The 19,135-nt window shown below is 37.2% G+C and overlaps 3 protein-coding genes across 4 annotated transcripts; all 3 read left to right on the top strand.

Moving 5' to 3' along the window:
• The first annotated feature begins 908 nt into the window (after positions 1–908).
• LOC114243081 (spondin-2) lies at positions 909–11,088 on the top strand. Of its 2 annotated transcripts, none has more exons than XM_089732080.1 (11): positions 909–1,125; positions 1,695–1,871; positions 3,672–3,886; positions 4,409–4,600; positions 5,461–5,667; positions 6,562–6,816; positions 7,390–7,546; positions 8,652–8,757; positions 9,414–9,585; positions 10,334–10,430; positions 10,768–11,088. In XM_089732080.1, the coding sequence occupies exons 1-11, from the start codon at positions 1,104–1,106 to the stop codon at positions 10,827–10,829; spliced, it is 1,662 nt and encodes a 553-aa protein (XP_089588206.1). In that variant the 5' UTR covers positions 909–1,103; the 3' UTR covers positions 10,830–11,088. The 2 variants fall into 2 exon arrangements, with proteins under 2 accessions (XP_089588206.1, XP_089588205.1); XM_089732079.1 differs by having other exon boundaries at positions 913–1,125; positions 10,765–11,088.
• Positions 11,089–13,933: 2,845 nt separating this feature from the next.
• LOC149501739 (uncharacterized) lies at positions 13,934–15,304 on the top strand. Its single transcript, XM_089732081.1, has 3 exons — positions 13,934–14,190; positions 14,422–14,680; positions 15,147–15,304. The coding sequence occupies exons 1-2, from the start codon at positions 14,058–14,060 to the stop codon at positions 14,550–14,552; spliced, it is 264 nt and encodes an 87-aa protein (XP_089588207.1). The 5' UTR covers positions 13,934–14,057; the 3' UTR covers positions 14,553–14,680; positions 15,147–15,304.
• On the top strand, positions 15,269–16,676 carry TBCC (Tubulin-binding cofactor C). Its single transcript, XM_028174447.2, has one exon. It carries the CDS (start codon positions 15,269–15,271, stop codon positions 16,265–16,267), a length of 999 nt encoding a protein of 332 aa, XP_028030248.2. The 3' UTR covers positions 16,268–16,676.
• Positions 16,677–19,135: the final 2,459 nt, after the last annotated feature.

Raw genomic sequence — 19,135 nt, 5'->3', positions numbered from 1 at the left:
TAAGTGTTTATTTGTTCATGTAAATATAAAAATAATATAATATGTAGTCATCGAAAAATGTAGTGGAAGTCGTTTGTGACGAGCCGTTAATTTTCTTTATTCTTTATTGTACACACAGTTAATATTACAGTAATTGCGTAAGATATAAAAAATGGCGAGCTTAACTCAACAATTGAGTTTTCTACCAGCTAACCGTTCTTAACGAAGGAAAGCTTTAAATGAGTGGGTAGAAGAATACAATCTAATAAATTTACAATTTACAATCTAGACAAGAACTTAATAAAAATAAAAAAATAAAACACTAATACATAATATATTAGACTTAGACATATATATACATACACACATAAATAACGTAAACATATACATACACGTACATATATAATGAAATACATAAAATAAATATATATAAGTAATACTAAATTGATAGATAGTGCTCCTTTAATGCCTTCCTGAATACCTCAAGTGGGGGACTTGCACGGGACTTTTCCTTAGATAATCATAAATAATCTATTGAGGTTCGCGGGGATCCGCTGGATGCAGGCAGCGCAGGACCGGTCTTTGTGGCGAGGCTTGGGGGAGGCCTATATCCAGCAGTGGACGTCCATGGGCTGATAGAATAGAAAAAAAAAAAAACATAAATTCAAGTTTTCAAGACTTCTGAACAATATTGTGATTTTTGCTTCAGGAGGATCATAATCATAAGGATGATATTTAATTAAATCTAACTTTGATTGGTTTCAAGTACATAGGTATATAAAAGTTATAAATTGCTCTATTTCTTTTTGTTATTGTTACATTACTTTAAGCTCGCGGACCCCGAGCCGTACTACTGCATCTCATCTAGAAATATGTCTAATTGACTGGGATACATGAACTCGATTCGTAATTTCAGAAGTTGCAATAATATACCGCGAAGTGTTAACGAATTGACAAATAAACAAGGGCTAATAATACTAGTTACTGCAATTGACAGTTCCATTTAGTTAATTAAAACGGTTTTAATGAACAATTGACCATCGCAGCGAGTTCATTCATCAAACGAGTGTGAATTACATACGTTGCACATCATTGTTGTGAATATTAAAGGTGTCATATAGAATATGCGTTCGAAGAAGTCATTCGGTGAGTTTCCATGGGTTTTCCATTTAAACTGTAATAGCAGTAAAATTTATTTTTAATAATTTATTGACATTACTTTTGAGCTACTTATTAAACTTTTTTTAAATTTTTAAACCAATTTTAAAATTTTTGTAACTATATTGAGACCTTACAAAGTTATATCTCAAGGTGGGTGGCGCATTTACGTTGTAGATGTCTATGGGCTCCAGTAACCACTTAACACCGGGTGGGCTGTGAGCTCGTCCACCCATCTTAGTGATAAAAAGGAAGGTACATACAAAACGTTAATTAAAAACAAAATGGAAAGAGAATATTATCGCCTCAATCAAATTTAAATTTTAAATTAATTTATTAAAAATGTTTTATTTATTATTTTGATTTTTATATCTGTTAATTACCACTGGAAACACACAAGAACCACCTTATGGTTAATAGATATTATCGGTCCCTTAGAATAGGTATTAGGTATAGGTCTATAAAGAAATCAATAATGCTAGAGACAGCCAAACCTCTGTTTAGCGCTAAGTTGCATTTAGAATGACCAAAAATCAAGCTTCTATTTCTTTCTGCAGGTATTCGTGGAGTTGTTTTCCTGACGTTATTGTTCGGTTTAAGTGTTTGCGATGAAGACGTCTGCAATCGTCGACCGCTCGGGACTAAGACGGATCCGCTACCACCTGACAATCAGTTCCTCATTGAAATAAACGGATTAATTGAAAACCTTTATATACCGAAGAAAGAGTACATAGGTACATAATCCATAATAATATCATAGTAGGTTATAGTAAATTTACTGATATCTCAATGTATTTTTCATCATTTCCCCGCCTGTCTAATTATTAGGAATCGTTAGCAAAAAGAAGGTCGGCATAAAAACAACGTCGCCAACAGAGCTAAAATAAAAGCTGATGTGGCAATGGAGAGTGGCCCCTTGTAGAATCAATAGTCGAACAGGAAAATAGGGACATCTCTGATTGATGGACGAATGCTACGGGAAGCCGCAAGGGAGAAAGTTGGATAAGGCTTTTGTTCCCTGGTCCCTCGTTTGTTGGGGGTGGCCGGCGCGTTAAGCCGGCTTCTGCCCAACGTCGGGGGGCCTGACCAGGTGACGCGCCGTCTGTATACGGGGGTGGTGCGATCAATGGCCCTATACGGGGCACCTGTGTGGGGCCAGTCCCTGACCACGGGGGTGGCGAAGCTGCTGCAACGGCCGCAACGCACCATTGCGGTCAGGGTCATCCGTGGTTATCGCACCATCTCCTTTGAGGCGGCGTGTGTACTGGCTGGGACGCCGCCTTGGGTTCTGGAAGCGGAGGCGCTCGCCGCTGACTATTAGTGGCGGGCTGACCTTCGTGCCCGGGACGTGGCGCGTCCCAGCCCCAGTGTGATCAGAGCGCGGAGGGCCCAATCTCGGCGGTCCGTGCTGGAGTCATGGTCCAGACGGCTGGCTGATCCTTCGGCTGGTCGTAGGACCGTCGAGGCGATTCGCCCGGTCCTTGTGGATTGGGTGAATCGTGACAGAGAACGCCTCACTTTCCGGCTCACGCAGGTGCTCACTGGGCATGGTTGCTTCGGTGAGTTCCTGCACCGGATCACAGCCGAGCCGACGGCAGAGTGCCACCATTGTGGTTGCGACTTGGACACGGCAGAGCATACGCTCGTCGCCTGCCCCGCATGGGAAGGGTGGCGCCGTGTCCTCGTCGCAAAAATAAGAAACGACTTGTCGTTGCCGAGTGTTGTGGCATCGATGCTCGGCGACGACGAGTCGTGGAAGGCGATGCTCGACTTCTGCGAGTGCACCGTCTCGCAGAAGGAGGCGGCGGGGCGCGTGAGAGACGCGCAAGCCCGCCGCCGTCGGGCGGGGGCCAGGGAGGCGGATCTCGCCCAAGCCCTGGCCCTCTAAGGGTTTCGGGTCCCCTTCACATGTCGGTCTGGGGACCGGCGAAGGGGGCCTAAGAAGACGACGTGCAAGCTGCTCTGCACGCGTTTTACGCAAGAGCATCCGGGTGATGGAAGGCCGGCTATCCTCGACACACGCTGGTTCTGACCAAGCGGAGTATTCCGTAGGATAACCCATTCTAACCGGCGCCATCTAGGCGGGCTCCGGATAGCCTGCCGACCGAGAGGGCTGGTGGTCGTGGCGCCGACGACCGTCAGTCCGGCGTCCCGAGGGGGAGGGTGATGGGAGAGATGTGCTCCGCACTAAACGCTTCACTTTCCCCCCTTTGCCTTTTCATGGGTTCTGTCTCATGCGAGGTTCGGACGCGGGTTGTTGAGCGACAGGAGGTTTTAGTCAGTTCGACTCCGACATGCCCCGCCCTTCATCCCCAAGGGAGGGCGGAAGTCCGGCGATTTCCTCCTGACCAAAAAAAATAAAAAAAGCCTTTTGTTCAGCATAATGAGATAGTTCTAGTCCTAGTGGACAAAGCCTGTCGCACACATAAATCATACTGTTATCTTGTAATCTCCTCTGATCGGAAAAACCCGTTTTACTTATATACCAAAGAAAAAAATACATGTATGTATGTTTTTTTAATCTTAAATTCTAGTACGCTTGAGATCGAGAGATGCCAAATCAACTTTCATAGCGTTTACGATAGCACTGAAAGAGGACACGCTGCCGAATAGGAACAACCCCCGGAAACCGATCCATCTGAATCCTGGACGTTTGACGCTGATGCCGAACTCTACCACGACTAGATACAAACAGCATTGCGATGATACTGTTGTCGAATTGGATATAACGCCGAAAACTTTTGTGGAGGTATGAGCATGTTAACTCTTATCAAAGATTCGGCACAGCTAATTTTTTCTTCCATTCTCTTCTATCAGCCGTCAGCTCAACACTCAATACTCTCTCTCTCTCTCTCTCTCATAACGTCATCCACACACTCCATCCATGTCTTCTACGGTCGACCCCTTCCCCCTCTACCTTGAATTACCTACCATTTCCATACATCACCTAGTCATATCATCTTCTCTCTACGCACACATGTCCATACTACGCTAAACGTCCGCCCTTTAATTTGTTTATTACCGGTGCTACTTTCACACGGTCCAATGCATCTGAATTCACGACCAACTCGACTAAAGCCTATAGAAATGATAGCAGAATTTAGCAGATAGCAGATAGCAGAGTGTATTTTTAAATATCCAGTCACATAATTTTCATGTGAGGCTTAACAAATCGCGAGACCTTGCGAGGCTATTGAATTTTAATGTTTTTTTTTAAATTATAAGCTGAGGTTATTTAATTAGTAGGATTAGTATAAAATTAAAATTTTAGGCACTTTGGACGGCTCCGGACAAGGACAACAAATGCGTTACAGTTTTCGCTGTGGTAGCTGTACAACCAGATGTCTGGTATAATTACGAAGGTCCGCTGTCAAAATGGATCTGCGAAGATAGGCGAAAGGCTGACGATATACAGCCTTTAGAAAATGACAACTGCCAAGCTTGTGAAGATGCAAGGTACCAGGTATGAGAAATTTGGTTTGTTTAAAGTTTTCGTGATGGTCGTGTTACTTAGGAATCTCAATCTCATTTGTGAATAATACGTCATTGATTGGTACGTGATTGGTGGAGAAGCACACATTTTTAATAATTATAAGACAAATATAAAAGAAAAAAGATCTAAAATGAAATGAAAATTCGTATCTTCAAACATCTAGACTTCTGTCGTATTTCTATCACGGATGCTTCGGTCCAAAGGTTGCGTTTATCACTAGGGAAACTATGGTATAGACTCAACTTAATAAATAAATAAAATCTACAAAAATAGTTTCATTATGGTAATGGTTTTTTTTTTTAAACCTAAGCTGATAGCCTTGAGAGGCGATTACATTCTCGATGCAACTTCATACATTTTGTGTCACTTAACTTTTGATATTTAGGTCAGTGATAAGGTTAAACTTATTTTATGGACATTAAACAAAATGAGAGAAATTAATAAAAGCAAGGACATCAAACACGGGCTTAGAACGTGAATATCGTATATTAGTAGATAGCTAAAGATATCGAACGAAACGCATACCTTTATCTTTTGCTTTACAACTTTGACAATTACTCCTAAATTTAAATGAAGACATTTATTTCTAAACTCCCCCACACAAAGTCATAACTTTTTTAAATTAATAAATAATTCTAAGAATCCTTTTTCGGGTCTCAATAAATACATAAAGCTTAGGCTTGAATGGTTATATTTTTTATTTAAATACATTATATTTAGGAGTAGGGCATGTTTAGATTTGGCATTTACATATATAGAAATAGTGTGTTTACCAAATTAAATTAGCACAATATGCATAGTTTTACTAATGATTGAATCGTGGTATACAGCTGACCTTCGAAGGTACATGGTCGTACAACACGCATCCATCGCTGTTTCCGAAATCCCGGGAACTGGCCCGGTTCAGTGACGTAGTCGGAGCATCGCACAGCAAAGACTTCAGCCTTTACAAATATACTTCTGAAGCTAGTTTAGGCTTGAAATTGTTGGCCGAACAAGGGAATAGTACTAAATTAGAGATCGAAATACAAAAACAGGTTGGTTATCTGTGACTCTTTTGATAATATTGAATCTTATTTTATTATATCTTGTCCTACTTCTTCTTCTTATCAGCCCACAGACGTCTACTGCTGAACATAGGCCTCCCCCAAGCCTCGTTACAAAGACTGGGTCCTGCGCTACCCGCATCCATACATCCATGAATCCATACATCCATGCATCCATGCATCCATGCATCCATGCATCCATGCATCCATGCATCCATGCATCCATGCATCCATGCATCCATACATCTATACATCCATACATCGATACATCCACACATCCACAAATCCATACATCCATACATCCGTGCATCCACGCATCCATACATCCATGCATCCATACATCCAGCATTACTGCATCCATACATTACCATACGTATTAGTATTTATTTGAAATAAAAAGTTGCAGATGGCGTGGTTTGATTACCATAGAATAGACTAGAATATTATTTAACTAAAAATGTGCTAATTAACGGAGTTTAAAGACGAGAATACTATTGCCTATGAAGAGATTTAAGGTTCAATGATATTGGTAGAGTGACTCTTCAACTCAACAAACAGCAACACATTTCTTCGTTTCAGAGAAAGAACAAGGAAGGCAGGGTGTTGGTACTGAAAGATTTGAATTTGCAACACACGCTACTAAAATTAGAGCATGAGGATTAGAAATTATCTATTTATATACCCCTAACTAATTTAGGGTATGTTGCAAACCAGTACATTTGAGTTCCAACATTTTATTCCTCTTGTATGTTTAAGCTATGTATAATTATCAAGTAGTTGCTTATGTGTTATCAAACCATTAAATATATTATCAAACCATTAAATATCAATAAAGTATTAGGTGAGCACTTAATTTAATGTATATAAAGTATTATTTCTTCGAAGCTAGGTACATCTGTACGGACCGTGATCAAGGCATCAGCTCCATACAACACAAGCATGTCAACGGTCACGAATTTTCGGGCTACGAGAGAGCACCATCTAATTTCATTGGCAACGGCGTTGCTTCCATCGCCGGACTGGTTCCTCGGAGTCGCGAATTTAGAGTTATGCAGCATCAAGACCAATCAATGGACGGAAAACATAACTTTCAACTTGTATCCAATGGATGCTGGAACTGATAAGGGTTTGACTTTTGAGGTAAAGTTTTCAAGACTAAACTTGGCTTATTTCATAGAACATATAAATATAAAAGGCTAATTTTGAATTTGAATGTTTGAGATTTGTGAAAATGAAAATATTTAGCAGGAGCTATTATAGAACACAAGATATCTGAGAGATGCCTGAATCTCGCAAGCGACATTTTCAGGATAAGTTTGTATATATCTACATACTTATATAATATTATTATGTGATAAGTTCCGAAGTTCCATTTAGATCGTGATCAGTACTTAAGTATCTGAAGGATCAGCGTCGGAACGCTTCTTCGAAAAAGCTGCGTGACACTATAATCCTCTTAGCGTGGCTTCGCGAATTACATACCCAATCCAGGCGACCGAACAACATACTGTCTTCGTCGCCCTAACTACTTCATTTCGAATCCTTCCGATCCAACCTTGGTGCTTTTAGGGGCATCTCAAGCACTGCTCACCGTTTGTCGGTTCGTTCATGAAACTTAACCCACAGCCCACTGAGTTTCTCGCCGAATCTGCTTATAATTCTTTTCACATGTCCACAATTGTTTTGATTCGAATTAAAAAAAAATATCAACAGGCACCGAACGAGGAAATGTCTCCGCCACAACCTATTTCTCCTGCGAAGTTCATTAAAGAAATACCAAAAGAGTTGATGAAGCCATTCGCTAGACTTAGATTGAAGCTGGTTCGAACATATAGTACTACTAATTGTTCCATGGAAATTGAGGAACCAGGTACTAATTTTTACTATTAACTTTCGCAAGGGATAAATGTTGACAAAATTGACACAGTTGTTAACATTACAACATAATTAAATAGCTCAGATTTAAAAAAATCGGAAAGCAATACAAAGTTGAATATGGAACATTAAGATACTTTACTGGTGGTAGGACCTCTTGTGAGTCCGCACGGGTAGGTACCACCGCCCCGCCTATTTCTGCCGTGAAGCAGTAATGCGTTTCGGTTTGAAGGGTGGGGCAGCCGTTGTGACTATACTGAGACCTTAGAACTATATCTCAAGGTGTGTGGCGCATTTACGTTGTAGATGTCTATGGGCTCCAGTAACCACTTAACACCAGGTGGGCTGTGAGCTCGCCCAACCATCTAAGCAATAAATAAAAAAAATATATATATAGAGGGGTGAAGCAAGTTACATTTTTGAAACTTTATAGGAGAGCCCCTTAAGGTTTAAAGTTTGGATAAAATATAATAAAAAAAAATCTACAGCTATTTGAATGGAGTAAGCTTAATTGAAAAACATCGAACTGTTAATGCTAATACCCAATAGAATGCACTTTTAATTACAAAGCTAAAGGTCACGTATTAAGCAAAATGTCGCTTGAATTAAATAGCCTTTAACCTCTCGATATTGATTACCATGTAAAGCACCAGAGGCAGTTTTGTATCAATACGCCGCGTAGCACACCTTTTCTATAGATTTCCTATTAATAAGTGACTTCATTGGCACTGTTTTTTTTTGTGATTCACGTCATTGTTACTCTATCGGTTAACGTGTTAGAAACGAAATATCACTTTTTTTTCTTATAAAATGAAAACTGCAAGTCCTTTCGAATTAGGTTAAAACATAGTAACCAGAACCAAAAATTACAGTGTTTGAATTCTATATATACTTAATGGATGTACGCTTTTTATAATTTGTATAGTAGAATCGCTGGGTCACGCTGAATGACGGTGGCAATGGACCGGCCGCACTGGAGATCAGTTGGAGAGGCTTATGTTCAGCAGTGGACAGTAGACAGGCTGAGATGATGATCATTCAATGATGATGATGGTTCAAAATGATTTCGAACAAGCTACAAATAAACTTTTTTTATTCAGTCACAAGCGAAGGTGATAATGACGCTGATGCCGGAAATGACAAAGATAGAGAGCATAATTATATAACTGATCCTCCAGTGACCACTCCGCCGACAACAACGACAAGGTATCTAATTAATTAATTTAAAGAATGATGTGAACAAAATCGGTGTGTCCGTCATATTTCAAAACAAAAGGATTTGTTTCGAAATTTGCATAGATGAGAGATTTGCACAACGCCAATACTACTAATCTTAGTTATGCGATCAAAGTCCCAATTGCATTGTGTAACAGCTGTCAAACTGGAATGCATGACTGATTCGCGGCTTTTTTTTTTTTTTATTGCCTTTGTAGGTAATAAAAAAAAATATAATATGGTAATATGGTAGGATAGTGGTACCTATTGTATTGGAGTTTATCAGAGATAATTTCCTTCAAGAAATCTCTTTCATCAGAATTATCTTTTAATAATAATAACAAATAACTGGGAACAAATCACGCACGGTCGCCCGGCCCCATATTAGGATTCCCTGTGTTATGGGTACCAGAGACTGAGATACATAATTATATACGTTTAAATATATACACATATATAGATAATAAACACCCAAACAAAAAGCAAACAAACCTGTTCATCACACTAATGTTTGACCGATTTGGAAACCTACGGCCCTCGGCGTAAGTCAGAGGCGCTAGCTCCTGCACTACCGACTCAGTCTTTAACTCTGTAAAGCATATGTTACTGAAAGGCGCTATCAACTTTCCTTCTGTAAACAAATACAGCGAAGAGCCACCGTCCGTCGATCCGGCATCATCGGATGACTGTCCACTATCAACGTGGGAAGAATGGTTTCCTTGCCAAGGTGTATGTAACGATGGGAAAATCAAAGGAATACAAATACGATTGCGATACCGCATGGTAGATGGTGTAGCTATTGGAAAATATTTCGGTGAGGTGAGTACACAGATCATACTTTGATCTGTGGGTGAGTAGGTATACAATAAAAACCAATATTTATCATGATTCACGTTATTATCATATATCTTTAAAGTTGAAAGTATATGCTCTCCCTATAGAGATAATTAATGAAAATTTTGGACTGCCTGTAGTTTTCCTAACTATATTTGCCAATTTAATCTGACCCTACAAAGAGAGAGTCCTTTTGGATTTTCAAGAACCGTGATATCCCGGATCGCTAAGCATCAGGGCCTCTGTGGTGATAGTCAAGTTCTCGCTGTGTTTGGAACACTTTCAAATACTTGAGCTTATAGACATCAACCACTTAAATACCGCCACCCACCTTGAGACATAATATCCAAGTATCAATTCTATAGTGCAAAGGCCGACCCAGTGCAAAACCGGAACGCATTACTGCTTCGCGGCAGAAATAGGCAGGGTAGTGATATGTACCAGTTCGGGCTTACAAGACCTTCTGCCAGCAGCAAAAAAGCGATTAAGCGACATTGGAATAAGATAGCTCAATGGAGTTACAAATGCATGTCCATCTTTTAACGCATCTTGAAGGGTGAGCTAGGCAGCAGGGCAGGGCTGTGTAACTCTGCCACTGATAAATTTCATAAGTGGCAATGACCGTGACGGTTACAAAAATTCAATTTTCATCGTTTTCTTCTTACATTCGTAAGCAGTCGTCAATACACGCACCTTGCGCAGTGTTGACAAAGGCTTCGTAACTTCTTTTTAGGAACAGAAAGAGTCACAAACACCAGAGGAATGTTTAGATAAATACAGTCTTAGCGACACTAGGGAATGTGAGGAAACATGCGATTACGAATCGGAAGGTAGATATAAAAATTTTTTTTACTAATTACTACCAAATTATAAATATCCTATTTGATTATTTATTTTTGTATCTGACAACTATATAGTTGTTAACGTAATTATCTTATTTATCAAATCAACGTAATTACTTCAGTGTGCCACCTAGGACACTGATGACCTACATGGCAGTCAAACAGTTAAAATAAAGTTTAATATTACTGCGTTTTGTTGACACGATATTACGAAAAAAAAAACTCACCAAAAATATTATAAATGCTCATGTGATAAAAACCTTCTTTGTTGTTTGTTGATTTGTTTTCCGTAATTTAAATTGACTTAATTTATTTTAAACAGCAGTTGACGAAGATAACGTTTGGGATGACACAACATCCGAACTTGACGAACAAGCTGTAAAATAAAACGCTTAGGAGTCGACTGAGAAGGTCCTTCCCTTTTTTCAAGTAGCAAATTAATGTTTGTGCGTCTGCTGAAATTTTACTTTTTATTTTTGTATAAAGTCTAAAATATGATCAATAGGTAATTGAAGTATCAAAATTATCTGCTTCTTCTAAACTTATCCATCACTTTATATGCATTTATTATGTAATGATTAAGATTTAATTCTGAAATATGAAGACGAATCATGGTATTTAATAAAGTAATACTTATTTCATTGTATGTTGTTGTATTATTTGCCTAATGTGTAGTTTAATTGGATGGTGGTGCGTATCTGTGTTTGCCAAAATTACGCTGTACCGCTAGTGATACCAGAGTTTCACAAGTTTTACGGGTATGATTTTTATTAGACGAGTTTTATCCTTGCTAGTGGAATTAGTTGGTGATAATGAGTCCAACATACGTATTTTCTTAGAAAAAATGGAAATTGCCTGCGGGATTTCAATATCAGTTTTTTTTTCCTACCTAAGCTTATATAGCCTTTAACATCCGAGCTAGTAGGTGAGCTCAACTTGGAGCTGAGAACGTTGCTAACACTAGCCCTAGCAAGAGCAGTGCTTCGCAAAATCTACCACCGGATCGGAAACGCGACCCACTGGCAAGATCCGGCGAAAAAGTCAATGGGCTGTATCTATGGATTAGTTTACTCGCCAAGATTTTCGTCGCCGGTGACCGGTGCTTGAGGTACCTAAATCTGAAGGTGCAAGGTCAGGACTATACGGAGGATGCATTAACACCTCCCAGCCAAGCTCTCTTAATTTTTGCTGAGTGGCTAAAGATGTATGAGGTCTAGCGTTATCGTGATGAAAAACCACACCTCTTCTGTTGATTAATTCCGGTCGCTTTCTCTCAACTTCTTGCTTTAATCTCATCAGTTGTTCGCAGTAGAGTTCAGAATCGATGGTCTTGCCTGGTGGTAACAGCTCATAATGAATAATGCCCTTCCAATCCCACCACACACACAGCATCACCTTGTTGCAAGTTAGCCCGGGTTTCGCCACAGTCTGTGAAGCCTGACCGGCCTTGACCACGACCTTTTTCGCACGTTCTTGTCGTACGTGATCCACTTTTCATCACCAGTTATCAGCTTCTTCAAAAATTATTCGTTTTCATTACGTCGTAATAAAGAGCACAAACGAGTACACATTTCATTAGGTTCCTTTCAGTGAGCTCGTGAGGTACCCAAATATCGAGCTTTTTTGTGTACCCAGTTTTTTTTCAAATGCGCCAAGACTGTTTTGTTGTCAATTCCCAGTTCTTCAGCTACGTCGTAACTACTGATATGCCGATCTTGCTCCACTTTTTCAAAAATGGCATTCAATTTATCCGTAATAGGGCGACCAGAGCGACGTGCATTTTTGACATCAAAACTTCCGGATTGAAAACGCTTAAACCGAATTTGTGCTACTCTCACAGCACTGCACTAGATCCATAAACATCGCAAAAAATTTTTCGCGGCTTGCGTTACTTTTTTACCTTTTTTATAGTAAAATATGAAATGTATTGAATTTCTTCAATAAATTCACTCATCTTGACTGTACGAAAAATAAATAAAAATCACACTTAATAACTCTCATGAATTATCTAGGTTTCATACATCAGTGAAATTATCTTCTTTAAAATTTACACTTTTAATGATACCAAAACCAGCCAGATACAAATAGTATAGCCAAAGAGATTGAGGGAGTCCATTAAAGAGTCCCTTCTTTATTTCGCCGTAAAGTAGTGTTTTATTTAATTAACACCACAGTTGAAACAACAGAACTTTTATTGTTGTAGCGGCATAAACAATTCTACGTTATTATATTATATTAGTTATTAAACACATTATAAATTATTTTTACGTTTTTAAATTTTCGGCGGTAAAAAGGTCCTGTGTCACAGACTATATTCTTTTTTCGACCTCTCGTGCGTTCCGGCTTACGCATCATAAAAAGATGCGTTCTTAAACGCCACAAGATTTTATTAAAAGTTCATACATACTATAATTTTTCCCCCAACCTATTATATTAGTTACTACATGGAGTATACTGTACATATTATCTATATTATGTGTATTAATCTAAGGCCACGACGACCTAGTATAGGCATTTTGGTCATAAGTAGTCATGGAGGTCATAAAGAATCCTGGTTCGAGGTTTATTAACTGCGTTTTAGTCCCCAATTACTTATTAATTCATATTCATGATCATTGTCAAACGAATGGAATCCAAATTATGTAGTAACTCAATATAAACCCATATAGGTATGTGAAATCTTATAAAATGGTAGCGTTTGCTATCCTAGAATATAGTAAATTCGATTAAGACCATAACCGCGATAACAAAATTTTCAATTTGGAATGCAAATATACAAGTGCCGAAGAATAATAACATTCGGACGTCGAGCGATCGATTCGTTTGAACTTCATCTCATACCGCTTATTTCATTTTACATCCACCAAAGCATTTGTATTATCAAAATAATATCGTAAGAATAAATTAACTCGATATTGCTAACAACAGCGTGTGCCATGCCAAAAAGCTGATTCCATTTTCGAAAAAAATATCTACATGAAACGAGGCCGAGGGGCAGCATAGTAGAAAATTATTTACCGTACTATTTTTTCTCATGAATAGCAACATAGCAAATAATAGCAACCCTAGGACTTTTTGGCGGGAACGCGAGCAGTGAAGTTGTGTGATTTGTTTTATTTTGTCTATTTAGTGTTTCTTCAGGTTTAAATGTGTAATAACGGTGGTTTATTAAATGTTTAATATCTGTGAAAGTGCACAAATGTGGGAAAATGAAACAAAGCTGCTGGACGTAACTTCTCGGGTTCCTCCAAAAAGTCCACTGAAAAAATCTCAGTAAATGACCACCATTTTACTGCGATTATATTTCATCCCATATCATCTCATTTCATTAAATTTCATCCCAGTTGATTAATCTCAAATTAATCATCTTCATTTCATTTCACTCCATATTATCATTTTTCATAAAATTAAGAATAATATAAAGTAAAATAAGACATGACTTAAAGGTCTTAGTTACCAGGTCATAAAATCTCTTAAAAAAAAAAAAAAATAGCAACCCTAGACCTTACGTCATTGGTCATCAACTTTTGTAAAAAATGCAATCAGGGTTTAGTATCTTTATTTAGAAATTTCCACAAACGTTCCTAGCATTTTTTGCTTTGTAATCTATCTATTATGTTAAAAAAAGAGCCAAAACCTATTACATTTAAAACATTTATCAAAACTTCCCTAAAGACTGTATTCGTTGTTGAGGCTGTCGCCTTTGCTGTGAGTTACGGCGTTTGGTATAGGCTGAACACCGACCGAAGTGAGTAAAAAAACTTAAATTAACAATAAAGCAAAATTTTAAGTCTGTTACTTTTAACTTCCACAAAAGACAAATACAATTAGAGTATTGAAATTTGACAATTTAATTAGACAAAACGCAGCTGCTTTTCGGTTAATTTCTATTTTTATAAGTATGCCACATTATTCCTAGGCTCCACCTCATGGATTTTGTTTTATTTCAAAATACTAAAAGAGTATTTTTAAATCGCAGATTTCAGACTATATATGTTTAAAAATCACAACTGGGTCTTGGAAGCGTACTACGGACTTGGTGAAAAGATTGCTGATCAAAAAACTCGTCAACTCGACTTAAAAGTGTGGGACGGCGAGGGCAAACTGTAAGCTCCGGGATTTATAGGACTGGTGAGATGAGTATTGCTATAAGAGCCACTTTCTGGGTGGTCACATTTGGCACCATTGGTTACGCTCTGTTCACGTTGGTCAAACCTGATGATGAACTTCTCAAAAAGGTCATTATTTTTTAACAATTTTATTTCAGTTCTTTTATGTTTGTTTTAGTCACTGTGCCTTAGATGTAGTTTTATGCATGTTTTGTTGTACCATATTTCCGCTATTATTTATGGATCTATATTGTAATGTGACTAAAACATCAAAAATGTTTGACATTATTCACCAAATTTTGCTTTCCTTTGTACATATTAACTTCATCATCTTCATCAAGTTTGGTCATTACTTTTGTGGCTGTAAATAAAAGTTTAACAATATATCAAATTATACACACTGTTATCGAATGGATCGTTTTCAAACTATATGTGATCATGGTTTTTGAATCCACACCAAAGTGCAAGGGACTCATAAAATGTGAAAATCCTGGTAAAAAGTTGTTAAATAATAATGTGTATAATAAAAACAGTTGAAATGTTTAAAATAATTCATTTGAATATGAAAGTTAAATTAAGTCTTCAATATTTCCAGTTTGATGAAAATTCAAAGAATACTGATGCAAGAAAACTCTCCAAACAAACAATAGAACAACTTAAAGAAGCTGCCAACCAAAATTCAGAATTGAACCAAAAGATACAAGCATTGTTGAAAAAATGAATGATAAAAATTCTGTGTTAGAACGTCTGAGCCGCAGAGATGCTCAGAGATTAGAAAAACTACAGAAGGCGCATAAGGCAAGAGAAGAAGTAGATGCATGTGATGAAAACGAAGATTACTTTTCAGGTTCATTTAAAATCAAATCTGAATATGTTGAAGATCTTTTAGCTCAAGTACCAACAATAGACAACAGCATGCTCCCATCTCACTTTGACATCATCAAAAAGGAAATTAATGAACTACAGAAATATGTGGTAACATCAACATTTTTCCTTAAAGAATTCAATTTGAGAAAATTTCTTGGCATTGTGCAAAATTTACAAACTAAATGTTATGAATTAGAAGACAGATATGTTCCTCGCAAGAAATTTGGCTTTTCAAAGAAAAAGCTTCCAAAATCTCATAGTCAAAAACAAAATTTAATGGATGAAGCTGATGGAGCAGCTAAAAAAGACAGTAACAAATGGGATGAAAATCTATTTGGATTCAGTTCAAAAGAAAATGAAGTTTTGCTCTTAGAAAATGATGAATTGTACCGAAGAGATGTGGCTTTACGTAATTTGAAAAATTGCACTATAGGTCTCAAAGGTTTAATGGGAACATTACATTTGATCAATTTGGAAAACTGCATAGTTCTTTCTGGGCCGGTAACATCATCAGTATTTGTTGATAAGTGCACAAATTGTAAAATAGTTATTGCATGCCAACAGCTTCGTATGCACACATCAACAAAGTGTGATGTTTATTTGCATGTAACTAGCAAAGGCATTGTAGAGGACTGTACTCAAATACGCACAGCACCATATAATTTGTTCTATGATAACTTGGAGAAGCATTATGAATCATCCAGTTTAGATAAAAATTCAAATAACTGGGATAATTTGGATGATTTCAATTGGCTAGCTCCTGATGTAAGTTCACCAAATTGGTCAGTTTTAGATGTTTCTGAAAGAATTGATTCATGGGACGATTGGTGGTCTAAGATTCCTTTGTAACAAATTATGAATATAACAATAAATAAAATATCTGTGCAATTGTACAACACTTGAATATCCACACAAGAAACAGATTAGACAAAATTATTTAAGTATGAAATTACTTCTGTTTGTGCATGTGCTTTTTCTGTTGCTGTTACATATAATTATTGTAATATAACAAATAACATCTAGTATTTTCTTTATTTAGCTCATTAGCTGATTTTTTGTTCACATTTCATTAATTACATTACAATAATAATACTCCAGACTTATAAAAGCTCGATGCTTACTTACAAAGTACATGCAATTATTTGAAAAGAACTATTGAAGAAACAATTACTATTAATTTTTGTGTAAGATGCCTCCTTTATATCTAATAGACATAGTTGCATTTATTAATTTGATTAAATTTTATTTATGAACACAACATTTGTTTTATTTAATTGCTAAATTTGGTTTCTCTGATCTGAAATAAATTATGATGGTGCTGCCATTATTTTTACTACTACAATGTTTTTAGTTGGTTAGAATTGATCCCCTACATAATAGTCTTCAAAACTTATTATTTATTGCATAATGACAACAATGCAATAGTAATAAAAAATAAGTCTTCAACCTCTGATTATAAAGCTTTAGGAAAGTCGGAGGGCTTCCACAATTCTGACTAGTCTACCAATACCATAGATAATAAATCTTCAATTGTCTGGTTATTTTAGTCGTAAAACACAATGAAGTAGGAAACCTATGGAAATGAAACGTCAACCAAAATTTCGTGCCACTGTGACGTCATCTGGCCACAAAACATGGCGGCTTTAGTGCTGTACAAAAGATTTCAATGTTATCAGGTTTTATCGATAAACGTTCTTGGCTCATTTTATTTTAAATATTGTTGAGTATTATTTATTTGTAGAATTTATACTTTAATGGGAAGCAAGTAGGTATATTGTTATGTGCAAATATGATATGATTTAGATGGGTGAAATCTAAGACAAGTTCGTCCTTTGAATTTGCCAAGTAAACGATATGATGATTTTTAAAAGTTGCTACACTGATTTTATAAAGTTGTCGTTTGTCGCAAAACATAAAGATATGGCGTAGTTCAAAGCCATCAGCCCATTTCTAGCATGCTAAATGTTATCGTATTTTGAGTACGTGTTTTTCTTAGACTATTACAATCTATTTTAATTGTTTTGCTGACTCTAAAGTCCGTAACATACTACCGCAGCGCACCCCAAGGAAGGTGCGCCGCACCATTTGAATCACTTTCGCTTGAGAGTGATTCAAATTTTAAACTTATCAAGGGACCGCGTGAAAAAAAAACACCTACAGAACATTTATTCATTAATTACAAACGTCATTCCTTGTGACTTCCTCTCTAAAATCACTTAATTATTAAATATTTAACAAATTTACAATAGTGTTTTACTCACTGCGGAATAAAACTATTTTATTTAAATAGTTCCGAAGAGATTTTGTCGGTAGCCTTTTTCCCGAAATATCTAAACAGAATGTCTAAATATGTTTTGATGACATATTTTAAAGTGGTATTTTATTAGTGCTGCTGAGCGCGTCTATCTGTGGCCTAAGGCAACTTGTTTCTTTGTGTGAGGGATACGCCAAATCACACGGTTTGGTGTACAACTGTAAAAAGTCGGAGATCATGGTCTTTGAGACCAGGGGTGGGACGCATGATAAAATACCTCCCGTAGTACTCAACGGAACGCCATTGACAAGAGTTTATAAATTTAAATATCTCGGCCATGTGTTGACCCCTGATCTCAAAGATGATGAAGATATTGAACGAGCAGTGCAGCTTGTGGGCTGGATATACTCAAAGATCGTACAATGCTCTCCCTGTTCAATACAATAACGCGTTTAGGGTGCTGGTGGTGCTGCCCCGCTTTTGTAGCGCATCAGGGATGTTTGCAGACGCGCACATACATTGTTTTTACGCTACCATGCGTAAGAGGTGTGCATCTCTGGTAAACAGAGTGAGGGCCAGCTCCAACAGTATCCTGAGCATGATCGCAAGCAGGCTGGACTGTATATACATGGGTCGCTGTGGTGCCATCTCCCATGGCATGTTACCACAGTAATTCATTGTGATGTAAATATAACTACTAACATAGGTCTAAGTTTTATTACCAATTTATGTCATGGATACTTGAAATAAAAACATTATTATTATTATTATTATTGTTAAGGATCTCTAAATCCCCCTCCAAACAAGTTTTTATTCTCGCCCACCACCGAGCTTCACTTCATCAAGCGATCGCGAACGCATATACATCTTTAACGATTACATACATTATCTACTACAATATTCAACCTCATTATTATTTGTTCTAGAGTTTTTATCTTTTAATATACTTGTAAATACGAGCCAAATCGTTTCATTGAAGAGTACAATAAGACATCCAGCAAGGAACAATTATAATGAATTTAAATACATATAGATAATAGTTTTAGGGCATCGACTTTCTTGAGATCCTATAAAATACGTTTTAATTATTATTTTTCTATGTTTTAAGCATGATAAATTATGAAATTTTATATAATCAATCATATTAAATCGATATCAAAGTCAATAAATAATGTACAACCCAAAACAGACGGCCGTACTGACGTGACAATGACATTTGGCGCGCTAAACATGGCGGATTTTCGGCCTCATTAGACGGAGACGGAGATATTTACGTATATTCATGTTTCATTTTATGTACGCACTGAAATACTGTTATATTGTTTTCCTGCGAGTTAAAGTGCTGAGTAAGAACGAGATAGATATATGTTTATGTATGTGCCTTCAAAATGGGTGCTATTTATATATGCAATTGTACGTATAGAACAATATGTCGTGTCCCTACTATATAGGTCTATGGTAAA

The sequence above is a fragment of the Bombyx mandarina genome, chromosome 12, assembly GCF_030267445.1.
Source record: "Bombyx mandarina strain Sakado chromosome 12, ASM3026744v2".
Classification (NCBI taxonomy): domain Eukaryota; kingdom Metazoa; phylum Arthropoda; class Insecta; order Lepidoptera; family Bombycidae; genus Bombyx; species Bombyx mandarina.
Note: the sequence above shows the minus strand (reverse complement) of the source record. Positions and strands in the feature narration are given on the sequence as shown.